The sequence below is a fragment of the Cnephaeus nilssonii genome (genome assembly GCF_951640355.1).
Source record: "Cnephaeus nilssonii genome assembly, chromosome: 4".
Lineage (NCBI taxonomy): Eukaryota > Metazoa > Chordata > Mammalia > Chiroptera > Vespertilionidae > Cnephaeus > Cnephaeus nilssonii.
This window is the reverse complement of record NC_137075.1, coordinates 13,276,105-13,290,082: the sequence shown is the minus strand read 5'-3', so window position 1 is coordinate 13,290,082 and position 13,978 is coordinate 13,276,105. Positions and strand designations below refer to the sequence as shown.

Below are 13,978 nucleotides of genomic sequence, written 5' to 3'. Positions count from 1 at the left end.
CTTTTATTTTTTAATTGATTTTAGGAAAGGAAAGGAGAGAGAGAGAAAGAGAGAGAGATTAACTCACCATTCCACCTGTCCATGTACTCCCTGGCTGACTCCTGCATGCGTTCAGACAGGAGATGGAATCCGCAACCCTGGGGCACCAGGATGATACTCCAACCAACTGAGCTAACCAGCCAGGGCCCAACTTGTACTTCTTAGTCCCTTCACCTTTTCATCCAGTCCCCTAACCCCCCTCTCCTATCTTTGCAATCATCAATCTCAGAACTCTCTATATTTTAGTTAGTTCACCAAATACTTCTGATGCCAGAATCAGAGCCCTGGATCAACTTTGGAAACCCTAGCTTCCACCTAAAAAGAAAAGTAGAACTTAATGTGAAATATACAAAGTCAAAGCTGATGTTCACACTTCAAAATATTTGCTTACAAACAGGTGTACAAGACTTTAGTGTACATGACTTTAAATCTGTCACTTCCTGTTCCCAAAATAGCAACATTTGCTTAGAAAAAAAATCACAGGGGAAAGAGAAAAGTTGTCAATGCTAGTTGTTTACATATAGCATGTGAGTGAAGAAGATACAAAACTGTCAAATAAGACAACTTTGTAGCTCAGAGTTTGGTTTAATTCATTGAACCAAAGAGGTCCCTGACGTCCTAATAGAAATATTTTTCATGATTTAAGGCCTGTCCAAAAGCCTTCTGTGTTTTGAGGTATCTGAATTATTCTTTTTCAGGGATTTTTGTAGGTTTTTAAAAAATATATTATAAAATGTTATATTTTTCCTTGAGACACACACACACACACACACACACACACACACACACACGCACGCACAAGCTTGGACTGTTGGTCATCCTAATTACTCTTCTACCTCTACTTACAGCTTTTTTTTTTTTAACTCTTGGCAAATTATTTAATTTCTCTGTGCCTCAGTTTCTTTTTTTATTTAAAAATTGACTTTACGAGAATATCTTTGTATATTTTCAGAAAACAACTCCGAGACCATGTGGATTCCTGCAACAGAGAGGAATCGACAGGACTACTCCAGCCATGAAGACAGAAGAGAAGCAGTCCAGAGATGGAAGACGCTTACATCGCCTTGCCATACTAGCAGTCAGCAGCTGTGCGTCACTGCAGGTTGCCCAGGACCAAACCAGAGAGGGTCAGACCTGCATTACCACCATTTGTCCACCATCCAGAACTGAAATATCATTGCTGACATGTAAACATAAGGAACTGTTTGACATTGAAATTGGGTCTCAAAAGAACTGTTGGCCCAGAAAGAAACTCACTACAGACTGATTCATTTGCCTGTCAGCTTAACCATTATTGCTTGTCTCATTTTCGGTTCTCATAAGTGTATTTCTAGTAGCACATGATATCACTCATCTAGGGGAAATAATGAACAACATAAACTGATGAACAAGAACAGACCCGGAGACAAGGAAGCATAGATCAGACTGTCGGACCTCAGAGGGAGGGTAGGGGAGGGTGGGAATAAGGGAGAGAGATCAACCAAAGGACTTGTGTGCTTGCATATGAGCCTAACCAGTGGTCATGGACAACAGGGGGGTGGGGGCATGCGTGGGGAGGGGTTTGGGATGGGAATGGGGGGATGAGGACAAATATGTGATACCTTAATCAATAAAGAAATTTAAAATAAAATAAAATAAATAAAAATTGACTTTAGAGGGAGGGGAAGGGAGAGAGAGAGAGAGAGAGAAACATGAATGTGCGAAATAGAAACATTGATCAGTGAGTTGTCTCTAGTATACTCCTGACCAGGAATGGAAGCTGTGACCCTTCAGTGCATGGGCTACGTTCTAACCAACTGAGCCACATGGGGCAGGGCAGTGGTGCCTCATTACCAATAAAATAAGGGATGATAACAAAGCATTGCATCTTAGATTAATTGGCAGCATTTTTCTTAGTGGATGATGTCTTAGAATAAATGAAATATGACAATAATACCTATGTCCTAGGATTTTGTGGGGGTTAACTGAGTCAAGAAACAAGATGCTTAGCATCATGACTGGCTAATATTGATCACTGAATAAACACAATCTATTAGTATTCTAATATGTTCATGGATTATAAATGAACTAATCCCTCCTTCTTGAGCCTTTAGATTGTCTCTAGCATTCCTACTATTTTATATTGCCCTGAATATCCTTGAGTGTGAACACTTTATGTACATCTCTAAATATGATAGATTCCTTAAAGTGGAATTATTAGGTAAAAAAAAGCATGAACATACTGAAGGGATGGACTTATAATCACAGTGACTAGAAAGTCAGCCAAACCTGGTTTAGAATCACTACTTACCCCGTGATCTTGGTCATTTTACTTAACCTTTCTACATTTCAGTTTTTGCATCTATAAAAATGAGAATAACAACATCCACAGGAATATTGTGAGGTTTAAATAAGATGGTGCAATCAGGCACAATACCATACTGCTGGCTTATAGTAAGTTCAAAATCAATGTAAGCTATTTTTTACTAGTACAGAGAGACACCAGGGCACTGCCTGGCTTCCTGCTAGATTTGGAAGCCTATGCATTGAAATTCATAAAACCACGTTTTCAACAGTGACACCGTGTGGCCGAAATGGGAACAGCAACAGCAGAAAATAAGTGTTGCCAGAAATGATCAGATTGATTCATTAGTTCTTTCTCCTGGTGTTTGTTGACAAAACTGTCCATTTGCACAACAGAAGCCTGTGCCTGAGACTCTTGAACCATCTGAGATAGATAGACTCAGGAATGGGATAATGAACGCTGCCAATCTGAATATGAGAGCGAGCCTGAGCAATTGTTTTAGATACTGAAAGATGATATCATTTAGATCTCATAGACATATATGAACTGGTAAAAGAATTTACCATCATTTCTACAGAAACAGCATAGGAACGTTTAACACTTTGAACAATACAACCATGAGAAATCACTTTGGCAATTTTACTTGTACTTTATAAATCCCAACAAACTAAGACTGAATTTTAGTGAATGCTTGGGATTGGCATGCTGTTACCCAAGTGCTAATTCATGAAAGGCCACCTGGCTTGAACTTCTAGAGAAGTTAGAAGACCTAGTGTTTATAAATACAACCAGAAGTGGTTATATAATGAACACATTGAATATATTAAACAACTGGCTTATCAGATTATGGATTTACATATTTCATAAATTTTATTTTAGAAAACATCATGCCAATCTTAATTCCATGGTTTCTACAATCTACTCATAAGGTTAAATAAAAAAATATGACTTTAAAGTAAGTTTTTACTTTATTAAGTCTATGAGTATCTAGAACTATAGAGATGCAAGTAACAGTTGAAAGTTAATATTGGTAGCAAAACCCCAAAGATATGGATATGAATTGTCAGTTGAGATTATAATAAATTTAGAATGTGTGATTATAAAGGTTTATATGATATTTAAAGGTGTTTAACCACATAAAAATTTATATAATAACTCCATTAACTAAGTTATATGGAAGATCTAAAGTGTTTAAAGGTACTTCCTTTTCTACCCCTGTATATACATGGCACAAAATTAAAAGGTAGGCAGTGAAAAGTGACTTTCCCTGCCTTCCTGATCATTAAATACTTCATCTCCTCTGAAGCAAACTGTATATATGAAAACATTTTTTTTTATTTTTTTGTTAATCCTTACTCGAGAATATTTTTCCATTGCTTTTTAGAGAGAGTGGAAGAGAGAGGGAGAGACAGAGAGAAACATCAATTGGTTGTCTCCTGCATGCACCCCGACCAGCGCCAGGGAACCTGCAACCGGGGCATGTGCCCGTGACAGGAATCAAACCCGGGACCCTTCCGTCCACAGGCCGACGCTCTATCCACTGAGCCAGACCAGCTAGCGCTACATTTTTTCTAATAGTTAAATTTTTATTGAATAGCTGGATACCATACAAGGAAAAATGGTGACTGCATTTATAGCAGCAATTTGTATTTCTTTTCACTTAACCTGTGGTAAAAGAAAAAAAATAGAGTAATTCTTGGTCAATAGAATACCATATTTTTCCGCGTATAAGACGTTATTTTTTTCTAAAATCGTTAGACTGAAAATCAAGGGGCCTCATACTCAGAAGTCAGGCTAGGAGGGAGCCGCGCTGGTGCGTACCTGCCCATACCGTGTCGAACAGGCTTATGGTTATTGACGACAGCTGATGCCGTAATTGAAGGTGGAGGCGGAGAGTGCACAGATGCAACAGGGACCAGGGCATTCTGAGCCCATAAAGATGTCAAAAAATAAAAAGATACATACCGGTAAGCGATTGTCTTACTCTGCAAAATTCAACTGAATGTAATCAGCAATGCAAAAGAGCATGGAAATAGAGGTGCAGAGAGACAATGTGGGCCTCCTCCCACTGAATGTATGATCAGACAGTGGAGAAAACAGGAAGAACAACTTCTTAAGATGCCAACAAAGAAGAAGGCCTTAAGAGGAAAACCAGCAAAATGTTTAAAATATTGATTTCTTAGTTTGGGGTTGGAAAAGTGGAGGGCGTCTTATACATGGAAAAATAACATTACATTTTCCAAAAGTGTTAAATAATCTCCTTGAAATTTTCCCAATATGAAAACAACACATATTCAATATAGAAAATTTAGAGAACAGAGACAAAATAATTAAAATTAAAACATTTCACATTTTTAATTAAGAAGTATTTTAAATAAAATTTAGGCCCAGCTGGTGTGGCTCAGTAGTTGAGTGCCAACCCATAAACGAAGAAATTGCTGGAATGATTCTGGGTCAGGGCACATCCCTGGGTTGCAGGCTCAATGCAGCAGGTTGATATTTCTCTCTATCCCTCTCCCTCCCTCTCTCTCTCAAATCAATAAAAACATGTATTTTTAAAAAATCAATAAAATTTAGAATTATATGTTTAAAATATTTAAAAATTCAAAGGTATAAGTAATTCTCTTTCCACATTTGTCTTCCAGCCTTTCAGTTTCATTTCCAAAGTCAAACAAGGCTACCAGTTTTTTAGTATATCCTTCCAGAGATAGTCTGTATGCATACAAGCAAATGTGTTGTGTGTGTGTGTGTGTTGTTTGTTTTACTTAGCAAATTTTTAAAAATATATTTTTATTGATTTCAGAGTGGAAGGGAGAGGGAGATAGAAACATCAATGATGAGAGAGAATCATTGATCGGCTGCCCTCTGCATGCCCCACACTGGGAATTAAGCCCTCAACCCGGGCATGTGCCCTGACCAGGAATTGAACCGTGACCTCCTGGTTCATAGGTAGATGCTCAACCACTGAGCCACACTGGCTGGGCAGTAATTTTAATAATAAATTTTGAAGATGGCTCCAGATAAAAATAAAGAGCCTCCTTATTTATTTAGGTTATTAATTCTTGCTATAAGGAATCAGCTGCAAGATTGAGCAAGTATATCTACACAATACATTTCTAGAAGTAGAATTGCTGGGTCAAAGCTTATGTGCATTTTAATTGTGACAAATATTGCCAAACTCTCTGAAGGACATTTTTAAAGCTTGTTCTTCAAGTGGTTCAAAGAAACTCAGACATGGTTTACATTTTAATTTTTATTACAAATTGTGTTTTCATAAATAATAGAATGGAAAATAAACCTCTGAAATGTTTTGAAGAAAAAAAAAAAAGAATGGCATGATCACAACATTCTAGCCAGTGGGCTGAGGACAGACTATGCTGAGTATGGTACAAAGAGGCAAGCTGAATGCAGCAACATGTAAAAAGGATTATACACCATGACCCAGTGGGGTTATTGCAGGAATGCAAGGTTGTCAGCAAGATTATAGGATATAATGTCAATATACAAAAATCAATTGTATTTCTATAACTTTGGGTAAACAATCCAAAAACAAAATTGAGAAAACAAATCTGTTTATAATAGCGTCACAAAGAAAAGAATACTTAGAAATAAATGTAATAAGATTGTAAGGCTTATACACTGAAAACTGAAAAACATTGTTAAAGAATGAAATAAATGGAAGAACCTCCCATGTTCATGTTTTAGAAGATTTAATATTGTGAAGATGACAATACTACTGAAAATGATCTACAGATTCAACACAATCCCTATCAAAATCCTACCTGCTTTTTGGCAACAACTAACAAGTTCAACCTAAAATTCATATGAAAATGCAGGGAACCTTAATAGCCAAAACAATTATGAAAAAGAAGAACAAAGTTTGAGAACTCACTCTTCTTGATTTAAAACTTTCTACAAAGCTACAGTAATTAAGACAGTGTGTACTGGAATAAGAATAGACATAAAGGTCGATGAAATAGAGTTGAGAATCTAGAAATAAACCCAGGTGTCTTATGATCACCTGATTTCAATAAGTATGACAATACCATTTAATGGGGAAAGTAGAGTCTTTACAACAAATAGTACTGAGACAACTGGATATCCATGTCCAAAAACATGAAGTAGGGCCCTTACCTCATACCATACACAAAAATTAACTCAAAATGGATCAAAGACCTAAATGTAAGAGCTAAAAAAAGAAATCTTAGAAATAGGTGTAAATCTTCACAACTTGAATTAGGCAATGTTTCTTAAATATGACACTAAAAGCATAAGCAGTACAAGGTAAAGTAGATAAGTGGATATCATCAAAATTAACTTTGTTTCAAAGGACCATCAAGAAAGTGAAATTCATCCCTCAGAATGGGATAGAGTATTTGCAAACCATATACCTGACAAGGTTCTTATATCCAGAATATATAACAAACTTTTAAAACAATAATAAAAAGACAAATAGCCAAAACCGGTTTGGCTCAGTGGATGGAGCGTCGGCCTGTGAACTGAAAGGTCCCAGGTTCGATTCCGGTCAAGGGCATGTACCTTGGTTGCGGGCACATCCCCAGTAGGGAGTGTGCAGGAGGCAGCTGATCGATGTTTCTCTCTCATCGATGTTTCTAGCTTTCTATCCCTCTCCCTTCCTCTCTGTAAAAAATCAATAAAATATATTTTTAAAAAAAGACAAATAATCTAATTTAAAAATATCTGCTCTGGAAAAAAAAGCATTTATCCAAAGAAAATGCACAAATAGCCAAAAAATCACATGAGGAGAGCCCAACATTCATCAAATCAATGAAGTGAGATACTACTTCATAGCCATTAGGATGACTATTATTTTTAAAAATGCAGAAAATAACAAGCATTGGTAAGAATGTACAGAAATTGGAACCCTTGAACACTACTAGTGGGAATGAAAATGTGCAGCTGCTTTGGAAACTAGCCTAGTAGTTCCTCAAAATATTGAATATAGAGTTATCATATAATCCAGCCCTTCCACCCAAGAGAAGTGAAAACATATGTTCACACAAAAGCTTACACATGACTGTTCATAGCAGCATTATTTATAATAGCAAAAAGATGTAAACAACACAAATGTACATTAATGGGTGAATGGATCACCATATGTGGCATATCCATTGTTGAAAACAAGACAACAGGTCCAAAATGGACTTGCTTATGCTAAACCCCAAGTCACCAAACCAACTTGACTTAATTACAGTTTCAGCTCCCCTAGAAATGGAATCAAACCAATCATCGCCTGATCAGCACTATTTAAGTAATCTGCCTGATAGATCCCTGCCATTCCCTAAAGTAAAGTAACTTTGCAATAACCAACCTGCTTTTTTCCTAGTATAACTTCCTTATTCTCCCTCCCTCCTGCCTATAAAAGTCTTTCATTTTTGTACAGCTCTTTGGAGCTCCTTTCTATCTGCAAGATTGGATACTCCTCGATTTAAATTAATTTTTGCTCAAATAAATTCAACATTTTTAATATGCCTCAATTTATCTTTTAACACCATATGATGAAATATTATTTGGCCATAGAAAGGAATGAAGTACTGTCAGATGCTACAACATGGATGAACCTTGAAAGAAACTAGTCGCTAAAAAACAACACATTGCATGATTCTATTTCTATGAAATGTATGGTACAGGCAATTCCATAGAGACAGAAAGTAGATAAGTGGTTATCAAGGGCTGGGGAGAGTGTGGCGATGGGGCCTGGGTGATAGCTAAGAGCACACGGCTTCTTTTGGAGGTGATACGTAAAACGATTGTGGTGCATTGTGCACAATTTTGTGACTATACTAAACACAAAAACTATTGCATGTATACCTAAAGAGGTGAACTGTTTAGTATATAGATTAAATCTCAATAAACTTGTTTACGTGAAAAAAGAAAAATGAACCCTGTACCACACAACCTAGGTTTACCGCCTATTTCTGCCCCTACTGACTGTGTGACTTTAGGAATATTAACTTGCACATGCCTTAATCTCCCCACAAATAAATAGAGATTATTAACATTTGTTACCTCATAGGGTTGCCCTAAGGATTAAGAGTCAATACATGGGAATATATCCGAAGAAACTAGAAACACCAATCAGAAAGTATATATGCACCCCTATGTTCATAGCAGCACAATTTACAATAGCTAAGATTTGGAAACAGCCTAGGTGCCCGTCAGCAGATGACTGGATCAGAAAACTGTGGTAAATCTACACAATGGAATACTATGCTGCCATAAAAAAGAAGGAATTCTTACCATTTGCAGCAACCTGGATGGAATTGGAGAACATTATGCTAAGTGAAATAAGCCAGTCAATGAAAGAAAAATACCACATGATCTCACTCATTTGTGGATAATAAAGAACATTATAAACTGATGGACAAAATGATAGATACAGAGACAGTAAAGCATCAGACTGTCAAATTGCAGGGGGAAGGTTAGGGAGAGGTGGGGGAGATAAGAAATCAAACGAAGGACTTGTATGCATGCATATAAGCATAAACAATGGACGCAAAACTCTGGGGGGTGAGGGCATGTATGGGTGTGGGGTAGGGGGGGCAATGGTAAGATATGTACACATATAATACCTCAATAAAAAAAAGACTTAAAAAAAAGAGAGAAAAAAAAAAAGAGTCAATACATGAAAGAACTTAGAGCGGTACGTGGTAAAGAAAAACTGTTGTCATTTATACCCAAAGTATAAATTCCCAAGTCAGTACCTCTTCTTCGTGACCTTGTTCTGTTTCTTTTCACGACTCATGGCATGCTGAAACTACTGGGTCTCCTTTAAAAAAAAAATATATATATATATATATATATATATATATATATATATATATATATATATATATATATATATATATATATATGTTTTTATTGATTTTATAGAGAGCGGAAAGGAGAGGGAAAGAGAGAGAGAAACATCTATGAGAATCACCCATTGGATGCCTCCAGTACACCCCACCCTGAGGACGGAGCCTAAAACCCTGGCCTGTGCCCTGACCTGGAGTCCAACCAGCGACCTGTTGGTGCAGGGCCACGCTCAAAAACTGAGCCACACCGGCCGGGCGGGCTACTGGGTCTTCTTTTACAGAACTGCGGGAGAGTGGAAATAAAACATGTCTGAGAGCGCAAGTGTTTTCATTCCGGACTGGATTTCTTCTTTTATAAGCAAACGTCTTCGCCTAGTTTGACCCTCGAGGCTTCCCGTTCGTTTCGACTCAGCGCGCCTGCGCGGAAGCTGCTTGCCCTTGCGTCTTGGCGCCGCCACTGCTCTCACCATGGCGGCTCGCGGTGTGGGCCTGTGGAGCCGTTTGCCCCTGTGTCCGCAGAGAAGTCGAGTCCTGCGTCCAATCCACAGGCTTCTGAGTCGCCCAGGCACTGTGGCCGCCGACGCCAGGAGGGAACAGCAGTCGGCGGGGAGCACGGAGACAGGTGATGGCGCCGCGGGGAGCCCGGCCCGACCGCGGGCGAGGGAAGGGGGAAGCGACTGGGCTCGCGGGCGAACGCGTGGCCCGCGGAGTCGGCCGTGGAACCTTGGGCGATAGGGTGAGGCTGCGCCCTGCTCCTCCGATATCACCGGGGGGGCCTGGGGCTGCCCCTGGAGCTCGTGGTGGCGGGGGGTGTGGCGTTGATTTCTTTGCGGACTCCCGTGCACCGTGATGGAATTGTTTAACCCTCTGAAGTTCAGGTCAAGAACACAACTTGCTAGTATTTTACCGTCTGGCGAAATAATGTTCCCAATAATAACGTAGATGCCACGTACCAGTCGGTTACTTCACGACTCACAGTTGTTTCTGATTTTGGTACAAATGGCTGATGGAGGCCAAGTGTCAAGTCTTGATGAAGAACCGCGGTGCCTGGCTCCCAAATGTAGGGCTCTGCCTCTGAAGTCTACTGCCGTTGCCTTTATTATTTTATCCGTTTTGAGCAAAAATAAATCTGGTTAACAGATATGCGTTCACTGGAACAGGCTGTTGCCCTGCAGGCATTCTAAATGTATGTGCTTGTGTATTGACAAGCCCACTATTATGGAACCCCTCTGTGGTCCAAGAATTGTGTACATATTTACAATCCTTATAACAATCTAGCAAGAAATGTGTCCGTGGATCGGTTTTACAGGTGTATGCACGAGACTCAGAGAGCTGAGTGACTTGTGCAATGTCACATAGCTGAGTTTAGACCTCCAGTGGAGCTGTAAACAAAATGTGTGGATTTCTTATATTTCTTGGAGCTCTCGTTTTAAGATACGAAATTGTTTCTGGGAACAGTTCTGAAGCAGGCTACACAAGCAAAGTATTTTCCCATAAAATAAATGATAGGCTTGCTCTCCTCAGACTGTATGAAAGAATCATATGGACAGTGAGAAATACTACTTAATATGACATTTCATTGGAGTACTGATTGGATTGGACTTAGGAGCTGCTTGTGTTAAAAATTCTTAAGGAACTCTGAAAATTTAAGGGTTATGCCAAGCAAGCTATTGTAATTTAACATCTGTATAGTGGTTTAAATGTCAGAGTATTTTCATGTGCTCTGAAAAATAAAACTCTTTAAAGTAGATACGGAAGGAATTGTTATTACTTTATTTGATAGATGAGGAAACAGCTAGTCCAAGTGGCTAGTTCAAAATTACCCAGCTGTTCAGTAGCTAAGATAAGAATAAAACCTTCTGATTCCAAGACTACTCACTTAATACAGCTTTATTGTTTTTCTTAGGAAATGTGTTTCATTTTGTATATTAGGATAATATAACTGGTTAAGCACCCAAGAGTCCTGAATAATATACTACATAATTTTTATTCTTAAATCAGGTTTCTTTCCACTACTCACATGAAAGCTATGTTAAAATTAAGATTGCCATGGAAATGGGAAATTAGTAGATTTTAGCCCATTATAAACATTTTTCAACCATTAGAGCTTGACCAAAAATGAAATTGCTTGATTTATGAAACAGTGTCCTCCTTGTTACTAGAAAACGTTACTAGGAATGTTCTGGAAATAAGTTCTCACACTGAGTAAAAAACGGAATTAGTCCTTTCAATTATAAAATTACTAGAGGCCCGGTGCACCAAATTTGTGCGGGGGGGGGGGGGGGCGTCCCCTCAGCCCAGACTGCACACTCTCACAGTCTGGGAGCTCTCAGGGGATGTCTGACTGATCGCTCCTCTGGGGAGCGGGCCTAAGCCATCAGTCAGACATCCTTAGTGCTGCCGTGGAGGTGGGAGAGGCTCCTACCACTGCTGCTGCGCTTCTGGCTGAGCAGCACTCCCCCTGTGGGAAGCACACTGACCACCAGGGGGCAGCTCCTGCATTGAGCATCTGCCACCTGGTGGTCAGTGTGTGTCATAGCGACTGGTTCTGCTGTTTGGTCAATTTGCATATTAGCCTTTTATTATATAGGATTTATTTCAGAGAGGAAGGGAGAGGGAGAGAGAGAATCACTGATTTGTTGCTTCCTGCATGACCCCCCTCTCACCCCCCCACTGGGACCAGACCCACAACCTGGGTCTGTGCACTGACCAGGAATCAAACCGTGACCTCTTGGCTCATAGGTCATAGGTCAGTAGTCAACCACTAAGTCATGCTGGCCGGGCTATCTTTTAGTTTTATAACAATCTTTTGAAAGAAGATGATGTTAAAAGCCTCTTGATTTCAATATATCAGTTACATTTTTAATTTAATCTCTTTGGAATTTTTTGAGGGTGTTGATACTAGACATGGTGGGAGCCTCTCCCACCTCCACGGCAGCACTAAGGATGTCCGACTAGACTCTAGATTATACCATTCCAGATTTTTAGAAGAAGCACTTTTAAGCCATCCAACTCTAAGTTAAATATGTTGGATTAAAAAACGAATTCCTAAGATTCGGTGTTTGGCTTTAACTTAAATGATTTTCTTTTTCTTTATACTTGGTTCACTTGATATTTGGTTCACTTGTTGATCTTTTCTTTGTGGTCAGTGGATTAGTAGTATTTAGTTCTTGACTATCACAGCTCTTGTTTTCTTCATTTCCTGTGATTGTAAAACCCCTAACCTCTAGAGTGGTTTTTAATAAAAGAAAATTTTACCCTCTTTCTTTAATAAAATTATCATGAGCTCTTTATGAGCAGCAACTAGGTTTTAAACTTTTTTATTTCCCTGAGCACATGATAGTTGATAATTGTTTAAGCCTAATACAGACCCTTGACAAAGAAAAACTGTAATAACTTAGTTCACTACACTAAATTTCTAACCTCATTGTCTCATTAAATTCAAGCTTATAATAATTTCAGGCTATGCTATGGAATGTTACAACTTACACAGATTTTTTATGTGTGTATTTGCGAAAAGTTAAATGAGTGACTTTACTTTCCTGGTTTTGCTTTTAAAATTTTGTGGAACTCTTTTTAGCACTAGGCATTGAATATAGTAAATCAAAACATCCCTAGCCAGTTTTGCTCAGTGGATAGAGCATTGGCCTGCAGTCCAAAGTGTCCCGGGTTCGATTCCCATTAAGGACAGTACCTTACCTCATTTGGGTTGCAGGCTCCTCCCCAGCCCGGGCCCTGTCAGGCTCAACCAATGGGTGTGTTTCTCTTACATTAATATTTCTCTGTCTTTCCCTCTCTCTTCCACTCTCTCTAAAGATCAGTGGGAAAATATCTTCAGGTGAGGATCAAAAAAATAAAAACAGGAAGTGGACAGTTGAAACATTTAAAAAAAAATTATTGATTGATTTTTAGAGAGGTGAGGGCAGAGAGAGAGAAACATTGATTTGTTGTTCCACTTATTTATTTAGTCATTGATTGATTCTTGTATGTGTCCTGACCAGGGATTGAACCCACAACCTTGCTGTATTGGCATAGTGCTCTAACCAACTGAGCTACCTGGCCAGGGTGGAAAGTGGGCAGTTTTAATGATAGTCACAAGAAAATGGTACAATGAAAATTGAAGTAGTATAGTCTCATCCTTAGAAGAGAAGAAGATGAGATTAGGATAAAGTTGGTTTTATTTAGATAGAAAATTTTTTATGTATTTGATCAAAATATGCTTTAAATTTTACACGTGTATGTGTGTTGGAATTGGTTTTGTCTCACTCATAGGCTCTGAAGACAGGACTCCCAAGAAGAGATTCTCTGAGGTGCAAAAAGAAAGACGAGAACAGGCACAGCGGACTATTTTAATACTTTGCCCAAATAAAATCAGTGAAAAAAAGTTTCTCAAGTACTTATCCCAACATGGACCTATAAATAATCATTTCTTCTTTGAAAGCTTTGTAAGTATTTGAAAAACAATAAACTTATTATTATTTTTATTTCTAGTTCTTTTGCCTCTTTGCATATGGTAAAGTTAAGTTCTCTTTGGCTATTCTACATTTTTCTTTATCTAAATTTCTCTAAGAGATTTATGTTTGAAATATGAGAATAGAACTCCTGATAGGAGGATTACAGAATTATAAGCAATTCTGTAATTGCTTATAATTGAAGGATTTCATTATTTGAATACTTCAAATAATCCCATTGTTTTAGGGATAAAGGCCAGTGGGAGGGATCTTTGTTTTGCCTTTTCATTTTGTATTTTAGCATTCTTTTCAGCTTCTCTTGAATATTATCACTTTATAATATTGCTTTTCTTATCTGTTTATAATGATTAAAACCAATGCTCCTG

The 13,978-nt window shown here is 38.4% G+C and overlaps 1 protein-coding gene across 5 annotated transcripts in view; it reads left to right on the top strand.

Annotated features, from left to right (window-relative positions):
• Window positions 1-9,591: 9,591 nt before the first annotated feature.
• The window catches only part of MTPAP (mitochondrial poly(A) polymerase), a 65,793-nt gene continuing 61,406 nt past the window's right edge, over window positions 9,592-13,978 (top strand). For all 5 annotated transcript variants that reach the window (XR_013813371.1, XR_013813372.1, XR_013813373.1 and 2 more), the window contains exons 1-2: window positions 9,592-9,763; window positions 13,414-13,586. Coding sequence is in view for 1 of the 5 variants with exons in the window: in XM_079767872.1 (XP_079623998.1) it covers window positions 9,610-9,763; window positions 13,414-13,586 (327 nt within the window). In the remaining 4 variants the exon portion in view is untranslated. The remainder of the gene's footprint in view (window positions 9,764-13,413; window positions 13,587-13,978) is intronic.